Here is a 19,667-nt window from a genome sequence, read left to right on the forward strand (position 1 = left end):
TCTCTCTCTCTCTCTCTCTCTCTCTCTCTCTCTCTCTCTCTCTCTCTCTCTCTCTCTCACAAACACACACACACACACACACACACACAAACCCTCTTCTTAAAATTTAGTACTTGATAGATTGGTTCCCAAATCATTACCTTAACTCAGTGTGCTTGGTGAAATACAGTGGGTTTGTTTGTTTGTTTTTTGTTTCTGTTTTTAAGCAGTTGTGTAACATGATTTGCTTTTTCCATTCATACACACACACACACACACACACACACACACATACTACACAAAGCTTTCCAAAGGAGGAGGAAGGTATCTTGCAAATAAAAGAAAAATTTGGTATTTAAACAACAGAATGATTTTCCTAAAGACTAGGTAAGAGATTATTGGACTGACTATTCTATGTAGGGTAGATGTCAGAGGGCATACACAACAGTAATTTGCTGCAAAATATTTGAGATTAAGCAAGCAAGTGTTTATCTTGAAGTCAGGATGAAATGCAAAAGCATGAACCTCACAGTCCAGGATTTGGAACAAGTTAGTGAATAAAACTGAACATTGACTCATAATGGCTGTGGGAAAAATAACTCCAAATCTCTCACAGAAGCCTTTATCTTGACATATTCTACTTTTACCACAGGAAAGAATCAGGAGCGAGGAAAATAATAATAACAAAGCTTTCTAAATGTTTCCAAATGCCTATACTTTAAAAAATATTTTATAGTGTTGTTCTCATGTAGGCATAAATGTGTGCTAGGTCACACAGTGGATAGAGGTCCAGGCCTGGATTCAGGAAGACTCATCTTCCTGAGTTCAAATCCAGCCTCAGACACTTAGTAGCTGTGTGATCCTAGACAAGTTACTTAACCCTGTTTGCCCCAGTTTCCTAATCTGTAAAATGATCTGGAGAAGGAAATAGAAAACCACTCCAGTATCTTTGGCAAGAAAACCCCAAATGGGGTCATGAAGAGTCAAACATGACTAAAAAACAACTGAACAACAACAGTAGAAAAATCACTCAGATTAGAAGTAAGAGATGCTGGTTTCAAACCCTGGCCCTGCCACTTAACTGTATGACTTTGGGAGAGTCACTTAACTTCTCCGGGATTTGAGTCAATAACCTCTAAGATCTCTTCCAGCTCTAAATCCATGAGACCATGGTATTTGCACCAACCCTCCTCTGTCCCCCAACTACACTAACTCTGGATTATTCAGTTCACACTTTTATCATGGGATTAGAGGATTCTGTCCTTAATGTAGTTCAATGCTACTTTCTATGGGATTTTGCCTTTATCATAAAGCCTGCCCCTCTTTCCAGGCCACCTCAGATCCTTTCCAAGGCACTCCTGTTTGTGGAAATAACCAAAGTATTGCTATTAAACATTTAACTATTTATTAAAGCAGATCCCTAAAAATTCTCTACCGAACAACATGTTGATTAATAGATGTTGCTAGAAAAGTCTGTTGCTGCATATTCTTAAACATGTTCTATCATATGCCTTTAAGCAAAGCTCAGGGAAATTATAAGACCTACCCAAGGTGACAGAGCTAGTGAGTTGCTAAACTCATGTCCTCTGACCCTAAACTCAGTACTCAGTCTCCTGAATCAAGCTGTGTTCGCATCTGTGTGTGATCTCTGAAGAACAAAACAACAGAATTTCTCTCACAATCTATCCATCTTGCCTCCCACTAAACAGACCCCATTCCCTCAACTTTTTCTTAGGGAATTAGGGAAGAATGAAAGTAAATTCTCTCCAAATAGATGTCTGAAATATGCACAGTTCAGAATAACTACTTAGGGGCTAAATGAGCTTCCTGGGTGAGTGTTTCAATTCTGTGGCTTAGGACATGCTCTGTATCATGTTATGCTGTTAAGTTGTGTTATGTTATGTTATGTTATGTCATGCCATGTTATATCATGTGTATTATGTAAAGATTAGTATTTTTCTACATCTTACTAAAGATTTCCTCCAGTGTCTTATCATGACATGGAGATGACCCTGCATTCTCAAAGGCTGCGCCAGCAGAGTACAGACTGGTCTGGCCAAGGTAGAAAGGCTTCAAATACTGACCCAGACAGAGGTTGCATGGATGTTGCCCGAGGATTAGGCTGGCTTAGGCTTGACAGACAGTGTTAGTATAATGAGAAAGCAGAGGGCTAAGAATCAAGAAACCTGCATTCTAGCCCTGCTTCTACCACTTCCTAGCTGTATTTCCTTGGTGGGGGGGTCAATTCTCTTTCTATTGGTTTCCATTTCCTCCTGTGTAAAATAAGAGATTTAGATTAGATGATCTCTGAGATCTCTTCTATCTCTGAGGTCCTAGGCTCACCAGAGCATTAGTCCAACAAAAGAGGGATTATTATGGTTTTTCCCCTCTCCTCAGGGTAGCTCATTGAGATTATCTATTAAGGCATAGATGGTTTTGTGATCCTCATGGTGGAAGAAGCATCTACTCGGATAAAAATCATGAACCTTGAAGTGTTGAACTATACATACATATACACATATGCACATATGTACATATATGCATACACGTGCATATACATATTATATAGATATACATATTATATATACACACATGTATATATGTATGCATGATCCATAAGAAATATCATCATTTCTCATATTCTGACACCACTTTTTATATGAGCCTGATAAATGTGTTTATAAAACAGTTTTTGTATAACCTTGCAAATAAGTCTTGAACATTTATTAGCCCACAAATTTACTTTACCAGTATGGCTTGCTCCCAGGAGGTAAAGACACAGCAAAATAAATGAATTCTATACTACTCACCCAGCATAAACTCTTACTCACAAGCCTGTGCTTATTTTCAAAACTAATATAGTACATGCCAGACACCGACTGCACATAAATCAGCTAACCCTTTTTCATGCTGAAATTGCCTTGAAGCTGAGCTCCAGGGCCTCATAGCAGCAAGCTGGGGAGACCAGCCACCAAGGGTATTCATTATACAGTGAGATCCCTTTATGTAAAGGAAGTAGCTCGGTATAGTGGAAAGAATACTGGTGTTGGGGTGAGAAGATCTAACAAGGTCGGATCCTGGCTCTAGTGCTTATAACTATGCGATGCTGGGCAAGCTGTTGTAGATACTCTGTACCTCAGTTTTCTCATCTATACAATAGGGATAACAACACAGAACAGTTGTGCAGAAAGTACTTGTGAACCTTAAAACATGACAGGAATGTGAGCTGTTTTTGTTATCATAAAGCTTGTATGTGTCAGAGAAACTGGGCTTTACATCTGCTCCCTGTACTATATCAGGCTTTTGCCATCTGTATTCATTATATTTCAGAGAATATGATTTCACCCACAGTATAACTGGATTAACACAGCAATGAGCAAGGAAATGCTGCTACACTTGACTGTCTTTGGCAATGAGCCTGAGTGGTCTATTAAAGAAGGTGGACTGGCAGAAAGGAAAAAAAAAAGAAAGAAGAAAAAAACACATGACTTGGTACAGGTATATATTTATCTAAAAGTAGGGAATTGCTGCTATATGTTTAATAACTAGATTTTGGGGGGGAGGAAGTGTATATACAACACATTTTAAAATTTATTTTGCATTATTAGCATTTTCCCCATCGCTTTCTCAAGTCTAGACATTGACAAAACAATAAATCAAGCCCTTATTTGCAGCATTTGCAAATTTCTGAGGTATAAATTCTCACACTGAAAATTTAACAATCAGCCCAGCAGAGTTGGATCCAGCATACCTCTGGCACAAGACTTTCGTCACCATCATAGAATAATAGATTTAGAACTAGAAGGGACTTTGGAGATCATTAAATTCAACACCTTTATTTTACCTATCAGGAAATTGAGGCCCAGAGGTTAACTGACATGCCCAGGATCATACATTTAATGGCAACAATGGGAAGTGACATTGGACCTTTGGTTCTTCCTTCTTTTTGAAAAAGGTTTATACTTTTTTCTATAGCAAAGTCACTTCCTGCTATACCCCCTCTATCCCTATGAGCCTTTCCTTGTAATGAAGGTAAATAGTTTGCTAAAACCAACCAATTACTATCTGGCAGTGTATACAACATTCAACACCCATAGCTCCCTACCTGTCTGATGGAAGGGGAGAGATGTGTCTCCTTATCCCAACCCCAGGCCTAAGATTGGTCATTGTACTTACATTATTTCATTCTTCATGGAATTTTAAACCCTTTGGTTATGGGGATATCTCCTTCCTTCAGATAACAAGGATGGAGGAAATGTCTTTTGAGAGAATCCTGGGTTCTAGCATTCATTCTCATGAAAGAATACTTTCATGTCTAATTCTAGTCAATGTCATACAGAGAATGAGATAGGCAATGTAGGGGCAGGGTGGAGAGAGGTGTTGTTCTCAGTGATTTCACAGGCCTTAGGAACATGATTATTTCAACCAAAATACATTAAATATACCAGGAATGGACAAACTGTGGTGGCTATCTAAAATCTATCATGGGGGTAACATCACAGCAGTTCACCAATGCCAGCTGGATCTCCCAAGAGTTAATTAGAAGATAAATAAGCTTAATTCTTTTTAATGGAAAACTTAAAACACTCAATAAGCTATAGAGCTACAAAAACACTGTGCTCACATTTTTAAAACAAAAAATCCATTCTAATCCTATCATTTTTGGGAAAAAGACTTAATTGACTGTTTGCTACTTCAGACTGCTGGTAACTGGTGTGTGTTGTGAAATGGATGGTCAAGAGGGAAATAACTCACTATTAGGATGCTCAGTTGCCATTTAAATAATGTTAATGTTACCCTTGAAGTCAGAATTCTGCTCCAACTGGACTTTGTTGAGGGAAGGTCTGTCTCAGGGGTGGGGGGCAGGAGGGGGCAGGGGCAGTACCTTGAGAAGTCTAATCAATTCCCAAACAACTTATACCATTTTGTAAGTGTATGCTTCATCTCTGCCAACTTAATCACAAGACTGTTGAAGACAGGAATTCTTCTTAATTAACTCTTTAATTATTAATTAATGGTAGTTACAGTTACCAGTGGCTAGTTCCCCATGAACTCTAACACTGGGAAATTCTTTTTTCACTTCAGCCCACCCCCTGAACCGTGGTGTAGCTAGTATGGGGTCTCATGCATACTCAGTGCTCAGTAACTGGGGCAGACTGACAAACTGCCATTGTGTTGTCAAATTCTGGCATCTTTGCAAATGTCATCCAGAGCTATGAACACCCAGAGCTCTAATGATTTCAGATTCTGTTAACTGCTTTGCCAATATTCATAGATGGGAAGTCTATTAGAGTTGTTTGTCCATGAAAATGCACTAGTGATTTGCACTAGTGCTGAAAGAATCAATTCCAGGCAGTATTGCAGTGAAAGAGTCATCTGGCCTCAAACTGGATTCAATAGCGAAGATATGTGGGGACCAGCTTCGTTCATCCTTAAACTCCTCTTGGCCACAGAGTTAAGGTTAAGGGAGCCAACTCAGAAGGGATGATCAGTATCAGCTTTCTGACAGGAGGTGAAGGTAAGGAAGAGAGGTAAAATGAAAATACTAGCAGGAGAAATGATACACCAAAGGTGTAAGGTAAGTTACGGATCTTAATTGTTAAGGATGAAGTATACAGGGCAAGGGGCAACTAGGTGGCACAGTGGAAAGAGTACAGGGCCTGGAGTCAGGAAGATCCATCTTTTTGAGTTCAAATCCAGCCTCAGACACTTACTAGCTATGTGACCCTAGGCAAGCAACTTAACCCTGTTTGCCTCAGTTTCTTCGTATGTAAAATGAACTGGAGAAAGAAATGGCAAATCACTCCAGTATCTTTGCCAAGAAAACCCCAAATGGGGTCATGAAGAGTTGGACACAAATGAAAAAAATGGTGTAAACCATTGAAGGGTACAAGATTTTAACTCTAGGGCATGGGTTGGGGTATGTGGTTCATCTCAGGAACTTACTGCATTCTTACCCTGAGCATGAGTGAATGAAGGGTTCAATGTCTCTTGAACCAATCCTCAATTTTTTATTCCTACTGCTCCCACTCTAAAACAAGTCCTGAACACTATCCATGAGGACTATTGCAATTGTTTTCTGACAGCTTTTCCTGCCTCCACTCTCTCCCCTCTACAATCCATCCCTCATGCCATTGCCCAAATAACCTTTTTAAATTTTTTTTTCAAATTCAAAGATATGGCTATGCCACTCTTCTGCTCAAAAATCTTTGGTGACTCCCTACTGCCTACTAGACAAAAGTTCAAACTTCTTTGCCTGGCATTCAAGTCTATCCACAATCTGACACCCTTCCCCTACATTTCTAGTTGTTTTTCATATAACTCCCCTCTATACATTCTATGGGTCCAGGACCATTTTTATTACTCTTTGGTGCATAAACACTCCCATGCTTTTCTGTTTCCATGCCTCTGGTACCCCACACTTGGTAAGTCCTGCCTCCCTCTCCTCACCTGCTGAATTCCTAGCCATCCTTTAAAACCCAACTTACATGCAATTTCAACCTTTCCCTGACAACATTGGTGTCAATAATAATCTTTCTCTTTGGTCCTGAAATAACATTTTGTTTTGTACTTCTCTAATGCATTTGTCAGGTCTCATTATCTATCCTAGTTATCTAGGTTTGTTTTTTATCCTTCTACTAGACTATAATATAAGTTCCATGAGGGTGGGGATCATATCCTATCTAAACTCTGTATATCCCCCAGTTTACAGTTTGCAGTTTACAATTCTCTGTATACAACAGTAAGTATCTGATGAATGAATTCTTATCTAAGAAGGGTGGAATACACCCAGCCAAACATTCCCTGACCTCTGTTTCATTGAACCCTGGACTCAGTAGACTACCATAAGCCTAGGATGCTCCTTTGCTAAATGAATTGCTTCAACCTGGAATACTCCAACAGCACATCTGGATACAAGTATGCATATTCACAGCTTCACAACCACTGCAAGCGAGACATCTAGAGTAGGCCCTGTGTTGTGTTCCTGCTTCACACCTCACTACTCTGCATTCTGTCAGAGACTCCAGCCCCAAAGGCAGAGACCAGCTTATTGATGGAAAGAAATCAAACTGTGAATTCTATTCCAGTCAACAAAAGATGCCATTCTATCAGCATCACCTGTACAAGAGGCATGATACAGTGGAAAGATGACTTGAGTTCAAATCCCATCTCTGATGCTTACTACCTGTGTGATCTTGGGCAAGTCACTTGGGTTGATCTGGATGGCTTTTGAGGTCCCTTTCAGCTCCAGGTTTATAATCCAATGATATATATCCTCAAGACCTTAATGATCAGAATTAGGGAACCTATCTCCATCATTCTACAGCTATTCCAAGAAGGGAGGAAAAGTTGACTCTCCATGCTCAGTCCCCATGCTCAGAGGGTCTCCATCAATTCGTTAGCACCTCTTGTGGGGCACAGAATTAACTCAAAGACATAGGCCCTCACCTAGGTGCTCCTTTAATAAAATCAGATGTCTTCTGGCTTAGGAGTTTGGTTTTTCAGGAACACAAGGGAATCCTAACAGGTCTATAATGCTCACCAGAAACTACACCCAGAATTTGTGGTTCCTTTGCTGTGGATGTTTGTTTGTTTGTCTGGACTCTTGATTCTGTGGAGAAGGCTGGGAATAACAGGGTACAGAGCCAAGAGAAGTGTGGGCAGATTTGGATAGGCTGTTTGACAAAGATGGTCTTTCAAGCCTGACTGCTCTAGCCCTCCACGTCCTCTGACGTGGCAGACAGTGCCACGCAGAACTATGCTTTCACACCAAATGTCCAAGGCCACGTGTTACTCAGACTTCAGCACTTCCAGTTGGAAACTGGCAAGCAGAGAAGATAAGTGAGGAGATATGTAAGATTATATGGATCATAGGTTTAGTGATGGAAGGGACCTTAGGGGTCAACTTGCCCAATTTCCTAATTTTCTAGATAAGGAAACTAAAGCCTATAGATGTCATGTGACTTGCCTAAGGTCACACAGTTAGTAAATGCTAAAACTGGGATAGGAACCCAGTTCTATTTACCTCAGAAAGCCCGCTTTCTTTCCATCGTTTGCTCCACATGGGTTTGCACTGCTATCAGAGCTTGGGTAGCCATATAACAACCCTCCCCCCCAAAAAAGTTCCTTTCCTTCTTCCCATCTATCCTTTGCTCTTGAAGAGAATCATGACCTCAGGGAGGTGATGCCATGACATGCAAGTGAATTGGATTTAAGTGAGGGAGGGCTGTGCAAGGTCACCAGTCTCACTTTCTCCTCTGGAGCCATCTGGGTCAAGTGGCAAGATACAGATCAAGACGACTGGGGATGGCCCTGGAGTCTTTGGCCTTTGAAGGCCTTTAACAGGTCTTTAACAGGTTTAAGTTTGACTAGGGCAATGCCCTTTCAGTGATTAAGCCTAGGTAATAAATGGGCCTAGCAAGAACATAACCCATACCTAACTCTTCCATAAAACTTTCCCTAATAAATCTAGCATTCACACTGATTTCTCCTTCTTCTGAATTCCTGCAGCATTTATTGTCTAGACTAAATAATTTGACTCTTCATTAGCCATGGTGTTGTCTTCTCCAAATAAAGTGCTATCCTGTTGAAGGTAAGGACTTCCTAGCATGCCCTCTGTGGCATCTTGGGCCTTTGACTATCCTACAACACCCAACTGTCTGTACCAATGATGTGTTATTGTTTTTTTTTTTTTCAGGAGTATGTGCTTCTTCTTCTCCTCATCTAGACTATAGGACCCTTAGAGCAGGCTTTGAATTGTAGTCATCTTTTTTTTTTCTTCCACACAATGTCTAGTACAAAATCTTGCACAAAGGAATATTTAACATACTTGAAGTCTGATTTAAAAAAAACCTCAAACCCTAATTCATAGCTTCTAATAAATGCAAACCATCTTCATTATGGACCTCAGACACCAGGGATCTAATACCACCCAAAGCCTTACCATGGAGTCAGTCAGATTCTTTCCATAGAAACATATTGGTCCTCAAAGTCTAGGCCTTTGGGCATCAAAAGTATATTAGACTTCCTGTAACCTGTTAGTTTGACTACACACCCTTCATGTGAAGTGAGAAGAGAAAAAATCATAATAATGCAGTTTTTCCCAGCCCCACTAGATGTCAGACCTAAATTGGCTACTGCTGGTACCTACATGCTATGGAGAAGTGAACCATGGAGATGTGTGTGTGTGGTGGGAGGGAGAGATGGGGGATGTCATAACAAGATAACCTAGTTTCCTTTTTTTTTTCCTATTGGTAGGAAAAAGTCAATTTAGAAATTCATCTCTTACTCTCAAGGTATTTACATGAAAAAAAAATGGTACTGATTTGTCCTGGGGCTCAGGAAATGAGTGTTTTTAATAACCAGAGAGAGATGAAATGAGTTATTGGGGCCAATGATAAATTCCCCAAAGGAAGTAGGGGGAATTAAATGCAGGAAAGTAGGGCAGTCAATGTGTGATTTCCAACCCAACACTGCTCCTGTAGGTATTAACTAGAGCAGTGTCACTGCCTTGGTACAGTTCTGGTTTCACAATTCAGCTCGAATTCAAGCTCAGTAAAGCAGGGCTGGGGATAGTATTTTCCAGCAGAATCAACCCATCCCCAGTACTGGAGAGGAGCAATCCTAGAATATTCAGATGAACTTCCTCTTCCAAGAAGCCTCCCTGATTTCCCCAGCTACAAGAGATTTTTCTTTCATGTGATGATCCAGCATATTATCCTGTTGTCTCATTTCCCCTGGTAGAGTAAGAGCTTTATTAAGATTAGGAACAGCATCTTACTTATCTTTGTTTATTTCCCACAGTTTAGCATCATTCCCTTAAGAAATATTTATTAAATGAATAAATGAGCCCAAGAAAACAGAGTTAACCCAAACTTACCCTCTCTCCAGGATCACCCACTTGACCTGTTGGTCCAGCAGTCCCTGGAGGTCCTGGAAGCCCCTAATACATAATATGAAAGAAGGATAGTGTCACCCAGTTGTAACCTAGAAATCTTATATTGCTCCCTTTCCCATTCTCTCAGTGGAAAAGAACAATTAGGGAAGATATTTAGAGGTTTCTTTTTTTCGCCCAGAAAGGCCAGAATAGCACCACCCACCCCCATGAAGTTTTCCTTTTTTCATCTCCTTCCCCAGGAAACAGAAATCCAAGCTTCCTGAAGTTCATTATCTCTTCAATTTGCCCCACTCTGCAAGGGGCAGAATCCTCACTACCATATCATTGCAACAGAACAGATATAGTTTGCTACTTACAGCAGGACCTTCTGGGCCAGGGGGGCCTTCAATAAGCATTCCCTGAAAAAGAAACAGAAGCACATATTTCACACACACACCCCCAATCCATCTCCACGAGGCAATATCCACTGGGGGCTTCTGAGACCAATGTGGATGGATGCCAGTGGCTCAGGGTGCCTCTGGAAACTGAAGGACAGGGTTTTCTGTCTCCCCAACCCAACCGCATGCTTAGGCGTCTCTAGTGGTTTCCATTGTCTCCCCTTCTGAGTTCTATGCAGTGATTAGCCACATATGTCTCTGTAATTAAGGGGCTGCGGTAGGTGGGGGATAATATAATGTTACTCTATGGTTTTTATGCACATATTAATCCATTTATATAACATGAATCTGCAGGATGCCAATCACTAGACTAGCAGGTTTCCTTTCAGGGCAGAAAAAAAAAGAGAAACTCTTTAAAATCCAAAGAGAGAAACGAGGTCTTTCTGCAGAGTCAGAGGAATCCACATCTGTCTTTACACAAGATCCCCAAGCCTCATTCCAAGCCCTTGGTTCCCACCCTCCCACCCTCTCTTCATAGCCTGCTTATTTCTCCTTTCAGAATGAAAATCAGTCCATGAACCCTAGCACAGGCCTGGAGAGAAGGAAGCCTGGGGGATCCGGTTACACTTTACCCCATGACAAGGGGCTCCTCAGAGGTCAGAGTTGATGGGAAGGTCATTTCATGGTGGCTCAGGGCCAGAAATAGGAAGAAAAAAGGGGAGAAACAGAGTAGAAGGTTGGTGTCAGTCACTGTGAGTGACTTTGTCTTCCTGCTCGGAGGAGGGAGAGGAGAAATAAGCAGGATTCTGGCCTATGGGGCTCCATTTGTTAGAGCATGAAGGGATCTTAGCGTACAGAACATCAGAGCAAAGAATATCAGAGATGCAAAGGACCTTAGAACATAGTGTATTGCAACATAGAATGGCAGCCCTAGAAGGAACTTTATATTGTCAATACTAGAAGGAACCTTAGAACACAGAATGTCAGAACATAGAAGGTGAGAACTGGAAGAGACCTTAGAAATCATCTAGTCTAACTCCCTCATTTTACAAATAGAGAAACTGAGCTCCAAATAAAGAAAGTAATTTGATCAAGGCCTGACCTTTATTAATAATCTAATTTTCTCCTAGGGAGTGACTTAGATTTATAGATAGATTGTTTGAGACCCTATCTGACAGCTAGGGAATAGATGAATAAATTGTGATATGTCAATGGAATGGAATACTATAATGCTGTAAGATGACAAGTATGGACAACACAAAGAAATATGGAAAGATATATAAAGTGATATCAAGCAAAGAGACCGAAATTAGAAGAGCATGAACACTGACCGTATTAAAGAAATAAACAGAAAATGGCAGTACAATCATAGAAGTACATGGATAGAAAAGAAATAAGAAGGAAACCTAGAGCATATTGATTATTATTACTTTTGCGTTCTTCCTTTTTAAGATCAAAATGCAAATCATTTAGTTTTTTTATGAAGGGCTTGATTCCATATGTAGTTTATTTTTTAATACTTGTTGAGCATTATTAAGTTTATGAAGAATATTTTAAATCAATAAAAAAAAAGATTCCAAATATCCTTGAAAGGTGTAAAAATCACATCTGGGTAACCAAGATAATGAACCCTGTTTAGTAGGCTCACTGTATGCCCACTTAGCCACCTCAGCAAGGCTCACCAGGTCCCTTTCTAGAAGCCAACAACACAGAATTGCAAAGGGATATGTCCTTTGTTTACACAGATGCACACACAAAGAAATATTTGTACACATTATGTACACAGAATAAGTCCACCCAAGCAACTTCATAAATCCCAGCTTCCTTCTTTCCAATAAGAAGCAATCTTCTGCTTAGGACAAAGCCAAATGAAAAGACTCAGAGATTGAATAGAGATTACAAGGATAACTAATCCCTAGACACTGAAAGAATCCAGGGAAACTGCAGCTTTCTTAGCATATCAATTGACATGATGAAGGAACCAAGGGTTTAATTTGTTGGGATCTTGTAGGAACTCTGATCTGGGACCTTTTTTTGAAGGACTTGTGTGTGTAAAGAAATTAGACATGCTCACTAAACTTCTCCACATAGGAGAGACACATGTTAATTATTAAAACTAATAAATTATTAGGCTGGAGACCAATATCAACCGATGTTTCTGTTCCTAGCTTAATGCTTTTCTCGTTTCCCTGGTGGAGGCTGTCTTCCTTTGGGTTCCTAGCATATCAAAATGGTATTTTGAAAATACATGATCATATATAGGCAAGCTCAACAAATGCAACAATTGGGATGTGCTAATTGCTCTTTTTTTTTTTTTGGCTAGGTAATGGGGTTAAGTGACTTGCCCATGGTCACACAGGAAGTGTTATGTGTCTGAGGGCAGATTTGAACTCAGGTCCTCCTGAATCCAGGGCCGGTGTTCTATCTACTGTACCACCTAGCTGCCTCTGCTAATTGCTCTTAATGAAAGTTAGCAACTAGTAGTTAAATAAGCATTTAGAAGAGATCAGAAAAATCAGCTTTGTTTATGTTTGGTAGGAAACAATGGCCAGAAAAAAATGTAAACCCTAATGAAATATTAGCAGAAGGTACAGTTCCAAGAGGGTCCTGTGACTTTTCCTACAGATCAGAACACAGTTCTGGAGATGACAGAGGCAAACATGGAAAGGTTTGCTATTCCAGAGAGGCAACTGAAGTCTTTATGCCTTTGAAAAAAACAAAATCATTAGGACACCTCGCATCCCTGGAGGACTTTCCTTGGGAATCAAAATGTCCCTAGACTTCAGCCCTTCTCATAAATTTTATTCTACTCGGCTGAGCAGTGTGTCCTCATAAGGAGGCTCAGAGCCTTCCAGAAAGCCCTGCCAGGTGCCACATCTATATGGGACACTTTAAAAAATACCCCTTGTGAAAATGGAAGGTGCTCTCTGGCTTCAGCATCCAGTATGTAGCCATGTGATTCAAAATAGAGTTGGCCCTTGAGAGGAAGATCTAAGGTTAGAAGTTTGTATGTGTGTTTGTGGGGGCAGTGGGGGGAATGGTTAGGGAGATGGTAAAGGTGGGGGGTAGAAGGAAGAAGAAGGGAAAGCCCTAATTAGCTAATTCATGATACAAGCATTCTTGGCATCTCTTAGGATTCGGCCATCTGTTTATACGGAGCTGAGACTTCAGGGACATCTGGAGAAACTCCAGGTTGATAAATTCTAACTGTTTACATTATCTCCTCCAATGGGACTGACCAAGGGGGCAATGGACATTGCAAATAGGATAGGGGTGGGGGAGGAGGAGCCACATTTCAAGAAATCATTGCTGAGGCGAGGGGGAGGAGGGAAACCCTGCCTTAAGTGAATCCAGATGGCCATTTTAAAAAATAATAAGTTGAAATGCATATTTTTTGCTTCTACTTTTGTAGCTCTATCTTCCAGTCCACTCTTGCCTGCCACTTTCTCTAGTTTTACTCCCAAAGGAGAATACCCCTACCAGAGTCCCTAGCACCCCCACTCTATTTTATAACCCAGAAGCCATATCTACATTTCTCAAAACAGAGTACTAGTGAGCTATATGGACAATTCAAATGAAAGTATGCTGGGTGATTTTCCTAAGAAATTGGACCAATGTAGACTTGCCCATATGATGTCATTAAGTCAAAAATCCTCCATTTAACCTACTCTCATTACTCATGGACAGGGATAATCCTCAACACCTCACTAGTTACATTATTTATCCCAATCCAGTTTGACCATTCACGGAAGCAATGGGGGCCCCAAGGAAATGACTAAAAGTCAAGGGCAAGTTCTTTCAAAGACAATCCATTGTGCTGCAGACTGGGAAGAGATTGCAGCAAATCTAAGCTTCCAAGTGAGCGACAAGCATAGCCCAGAAGAGGGAAAAGTAACATTTGGTCTTGTTTCCTTTCTGGCAGTAGGTGCCAGTATTTGAAAGTAGCTCCACTAGCCAAATTCTTTTGGGATGATTCTGCTTGAGCTGATTGCAGTTCCCCAGCCCCACCCCCACCCCAGGCCCATCCCTTGAGTTTGCTTTGTAATATTTCAAATTGGACAGTATGAGGCAGTTTGCTTTTTATTCTTTTAGCTTCTTTGCATACCCCTGCTCCAAACAGGCCTGGCTACTTTCCATGAACCTGCAGGGTTGTCACTGGGGTAGGGAGAGGGGATACCCCAACAGAAACCAAGGATGGGTTTGTCTAGCAGTCCACAGTCTAGGGGTTATGAAATGGTCCAGCCCTCAGGAAAGGATGCCTGGCAGGAACAAGATATATAGCACCAGGAAGGGCTGCTATTCATGCCTGGAGTTTGGTTCAGTCAAGTAAGGGTTATAAGTTCCTGGCAGGCATCAAGCATAACATTAGGCCCTGGGTTGCTAAAAACTAATTTAAGGCAGTATTTCTTAACTTGGGGTCTGTGAAATTCTTTAAAAATTTTTTTAACTATTTTAATACAGGGGATCCCAAAATTCTCACTGCAGCTTTAAACTTAGCTTAAAACTATAACTGGTTTATTTGAAAATCCCCAGTATTTTATTCTATGCATTTAAGAACATTATTCTGGGAAGTTGTCTATAGGCTTGACCAAACTGCCAAAGGCATCCAGGACACACAACAATGTTAAAAAAAATCTTTGTTCTAAGGACTTCAAAGAGAAAGAAAATACACCCACCACTGTAAGAAACCTGAAGGCAAATGAAGAATGGGGAAACCCAAAGGTCAAGCAGACGTTTTTGCGCCTCATTCTTTGGTTTAATACTAGGATTGAAATTCTTGTTTCTAGTCAGATAAATTACTATCAAGATAAGAGTTTCTCATTCAATCTTCCCAGCTCCCATCTCTGGAGGCACCAGGGTAGTACAGCAGATATAGCACTGGGCCTGGAGTCAAAAAATTCTTAGTTCAGATCAGGCCTCAGACACTGACTAGCTGTGTGACCCTAGGCAAGTCACTTAACCACTATCTGCCTCAATTTCCTCAACTGTAAAATGAGGAATAAAAGCACCTACCTCCCACGGTTGTTGTGAGGCTCAAATGAGACAAATTATAAAAAGGGTTTAGCACAGTGCCTGGCATATAGTGGGCCCTTTAGAAATGTTTATTCCCTTCCTTCTTTTGTTCTTTCCTTACTTCTTTTTTCTTTTTTTTCTTCCTTCCTACCCTCCTTCCCTTCCTTCCTTCTTTCCTCTCTTCTTCTCTACCTCCTTCCTTCCTTCCTTCTTTCTTTCTGGTGGTAACTGGAAAAATGCTACTTTGAAAACATAATGCCTTTTGAGCTTGGCATCCCTACTGGGCACAAGCTAGGTTCTATGTGACAGTCCAGCAGAGAGACTAGAAGGAGTGTAGCCCACTCTGAGTGTGACAGGGATAGCCATAGGAACCCAGGCAAAGAAGGAGCACAAATTGATCACAAGAGCATAGAATTTATAAAGCAAGAAAAGACCACAGAAATCAGATGGTCCCAGATTTGGAACTAGAAGGGACCTTAGAGGTTACCATTCCTCTCATTTTATTGATGAGAAAACTGAGGCTCAGGGAGGTGACTTGTCCAAGGTCCATAGGTATTAAGTGGCAGAGACAGTATTCAAAACAAAATCTTTTCAAATATAGAGTTTTTTTTTCCTATATTGGTACATGGCAGCAGAGAGTTTCAAATCCTAGCCAATGTTTAGAAAAATCTTTGAATCCACAAAGTGGGCACTTTGAACTCAGGAATGCTCTCTGACATTGTCTCTACTGCACTGCTATTCAAAACCTAGTCCCAAGCCTGTGGCTGTTCTCCTTTGCAGTGGAAGCCATCCATCATCCCCTTTTGAATCTTAGTTCAAGTGAAACGTGGCAGAATGGATGGACTCTGGAATCCTGGCTCCCTCTCAACTCTCCAGCTCCCTAGCCCCAAGCAGACTTAACCCAGGGCCGGCACTCCCACTGTGGAAGCTCCGAGAGGCCACGCCCAGTGTTCTGAGCTACTTGGCACCCTTCCCCTGGCTCCTTACCCTACAGAGGGTCTGACCACAACTACTAAGGATTGCTGAAGATTTCAGGAGGTCTGTAATCCTCATCCCAGACCCTTTTGCCCAACTACTCCTACTATCCCAAAGCCACAAACAGCTGGCCCACTGATACCCAAAGGGAGGGTCTAGAACAACGTGTAAAAGTCTTATTTTCCCAACTTCATTATGAACTCATTGAGAAGAGGAGCCACATTTTACACTTCTCTGATAACTCCCAACAGTGCTTAGCATACCGCTTTTCTAATAGTAGTTTCAATAACCAATTCAACTCAATAAAGTCCCATGAAGTACCTACCACATGTAGCACTATGTTGTGTGTTGTGGATTCAAAGATACCGCATAGATTCTGCTCTCAAGGAACTTAAAATCTAATGTTAGAGAAAGCCAACAACAGAGATAACTATGGTTCAAGAGGGAGATATTTAAGAGCAAAGGAATGCCCAGCCCAAGCGCTACAAGAAATTCAAGGAGAGAGAAATCACTTTCATTTATGGAAGACAAGGACAGCTTCCTGGAAATGACAGCACCTGAGCTGGGCCTTGAAAGATAAGAGGGACTTCAGCAGATGGATATGAAGAGATTAGAGACATGGGGAGTCTGTTCTAGTCCATGGAGATTGAGATAAGAGAAACCAATATGAGAATGGAGGATGGATAATAGTTGAGGTGGACTGAGACATAGAGAATGTTCCAGAGTATATAATAAGGCTGGATTAAGTAAGTTGAAACTAGCCAACTGAAAGCCAGAAATAGATTCTAAGTAAATCTTGTTGATTAGCTATTCTGGGTCTCAGGGTCTCCTTTCCATGTTCTTCTTATAGGCAATACTTTTGGAATATTCATGTTTCTTACAGGACATTGTGTATACTTTTCCTCATTCTGAATAAATTATTTACCTAGGAGACTACTCATATGTTGTCTCATCAAAATGCATTCTTTCCATTCATTTTAATGAGAGTTTTAGGGTATAATGTTTTGATAGGTTTGCATGTTTATAACAATGACGAGCTCTCCAAAAGAGCCACCACAAAGAATTGGAAATAGAGGGAATGCCCATCAATTGGGGAATGGATGAACAAGATATGGTACATGAATGTAGTGGAATACTATGGTGCTATAAGAAATAATGAGCAGGGGGGCTGAGCCAAGACTTATTTGAGCTTTCCCCCAAACCCCTCCAAATACCTGTAAAAAATTGCTCTAAACAAATTCTAAAGCAGCAGAACCCACAAAAAGACAGAGTGAAACAAATTTCCAGCCAAAGACAGCCTGGATGGTTGATCGAAAAGGTATATCACGCCGGGCGGGGAGAGGAGCGCAGTTCGGCGTGGGCGTGCAGGCCACAGCAACCCTGGAGCAGGGCTCAGAGGGCTGAATCGCGGGCAGCTGTGGCAGTTTCCAGACTTCTCAACCCCTGAACGCCAAAGACAACTTAGAAGGTCAGTGGGAAAAGTATGTGACTATGGTGAGAGAAGGAGCTAGGTCTCAGCCCCAAGTCCCGAGTGTGCCCCCAGGGCCGTGGCTGTTTCCTGAGCTTCCAGCCCTCAGACTAAAGGGGAATCGAGTGGCTGATCAGAGGAGGATTGCAGAGATCTCTTTGCCAGTGCTGAGGTAGGAATCTCTCGCTTTGCCCGTGCTTGGATCTGGGTCACAGTTCTGAGGGGCAGTCCTGGGGGGAGGAGGAACATTGGTGTGGTGGAGCTTGTTGTGGCAGTAGAGAGGAAACACCTCGTTCCTTATCAAAGCACCTTGGAAGAACTGAAAATTTTCAGGTCCCTAGAAGTATCTCTGAAAACAGCTGTACAAACCCTCAAAGCTTGGGACAGTACATTCTCCACTTTGGAAACAGACTTTTACCCTAACAAAGAGTTTAAAACTCAAGTAATTGGCCAAGATCATGAGTAAGCAGCGCAAAAACAGTCAGACTATATTATCTTACTTTGGTGACAAAGAAGATCAAAACATACAACCAGAAGAAGACAACAAAGCCAAAGCTCCTAAATCCAAAGCCTCCAAGAAGAATATGAATCAGTCCCAGGCCTTGGAAGGGCTTGAAAGGGATTTTGAGAAGCAAGTAAGAGAAGTAGAGGAAAAACTGAGAGTTTTGCAAGAAAATCATGAAAAACAAGTCAATGGCTTGCTAAAGGAGAACCAAAAAATTACTGAAGAAAATAACACCTTAAAAAATAGCCTAACCCAAATGACAAAAGAGGTCCAAAAAGCTGATGAGGAGAAGAATGCCCTAAAAGGCAAAATTGGACAAATGGAAAAGGAAGTCCAAAAGATTACTGAAGAAAATACTTCCTTAAAAATTAGAATAGAGTAATTGGAAGCTAGTGACTTTATGGGAAATCAAGATACTGTAAAAGAAATCCAAAAGAATGAAAAATTAGAAAACAATGTGAAATATCTCATTGGAAAAACAACTGACCTGGAAAATAGATCCAAGAGAGAGAATTTTAAAATAATTGGACTATCTGAAAGCCATGATGAAAAAAAGAGCCTAGACATCATCTTTCAAGAAATGATCAAGGAAAACTGCCCTGATATTTTAGAACCAGAGGGCAAAATAGAAATTGAAAGAATCCACTGATCACCACCTGAAAGAGATCCCCAAAGGAAAACTGCTAGGAATGTTGTAGCCAAATTCCAGAGCTCCCAGGTCAAGGATAAAATATTACAAGCAGCCAGAAAGAAACAATTCAAGTATTATGGAAACACAATCAGGATAACTCAAGATTTAGCTGATTCTACATTAAGGGACTGCAGGGCATGGAATATAATATTCTGGAGGGCAAAGGAGAGAGGATTACAACCAAGAATCACCTGCCCAGCAAAACTGAGTATAATCCTGCAGGGGAAAAAATGGTCATTCAGTGAAATAGAGGACTTTCAAGCATTCTCGATGAAAAGACCAGAGCTGAATAGAAAATTTGATTTTCAAATACAAGACTCAAGTGGAACATGAAGAAGTAAACAGGAAAGAAAAAATCATAAGACACATTATGGTTGAACTGTTTACATTCCTGCATGGAAAGATGATATTTGTAACTCAAGTGACCTTTGTCAGTATTAGCGTAGTTGGAGGGAAAAAATTATATGTACATATATATAGACATAGATATAGATATAGATAGATAGATAGGTAGATAGATAGATAGATAGATAGATAGATAGATAGATAGATAGATAGATAGATAGATAGATAGATAGAGGGCACAGGGTGAGTTGAAAATGAAGGGGTCATATCTGGAGAATAAAATTAAGGGGTGAGAGAGGATTATACTAGGATAAGGAGAAAGGGAGAGGTAGAATGGGGTAAATTTTCTCACAAAAAAAACAGAAAAGAAAAGGCTCTTACAGTGGAGGGGAAACGGGGGAAGGTGAGAGGGAATG

General features: G+C 40.8%; 1 protein-coding gene across 2 annotated transcripts in view; it reads right to left on the reverse strand.

Annotated features, from left to right (window-relative positions):
• COL5A1 (collagen type V alpha 1 chain) overlaps nucleotides 1–19,667 on the reverse strand; it is a 303,659-nt gene that overhangs the window by 129,586 nt on the left and 154,406 nt on the right. For both annotated transcript variants that reach the window (XM_027869258.1, XM_027869257.1), the window contains exons 10-11: nucleotides 10,234–10,275; nucleotides 9,860–9,922 (exon numbers count right to left, since the gene is read on the reverse strand). In XM_027869258.1, coding sequence (XP_027725059.1) covers nucleotides 9,860–9,922; nucleotides 10,234–10,275 — 105 coding nt within the window. The remainder of the gene's footprint in view (nucleotides 1–9,859; nucleotides 9,923–10,233; nucleotides 10,276–19,667) is intronic.

This window comes from Vombatus ursinus, unplaced genomic scaffold (assembly GCF_900497805.2).
Source record: "Vombatus ursinus unplaced genomic scaffold, bare-nosed wombat genome assembly UNPS02014793.1, whole genome shotgun sequence".
In the NCBI taxonomy this organism is placed as follows: Eukaryota; Metazoa; Chordata; class Mammalia; order Diprotodontia; family Vombatidae; genus Vombatus; species Vombatus ursinus.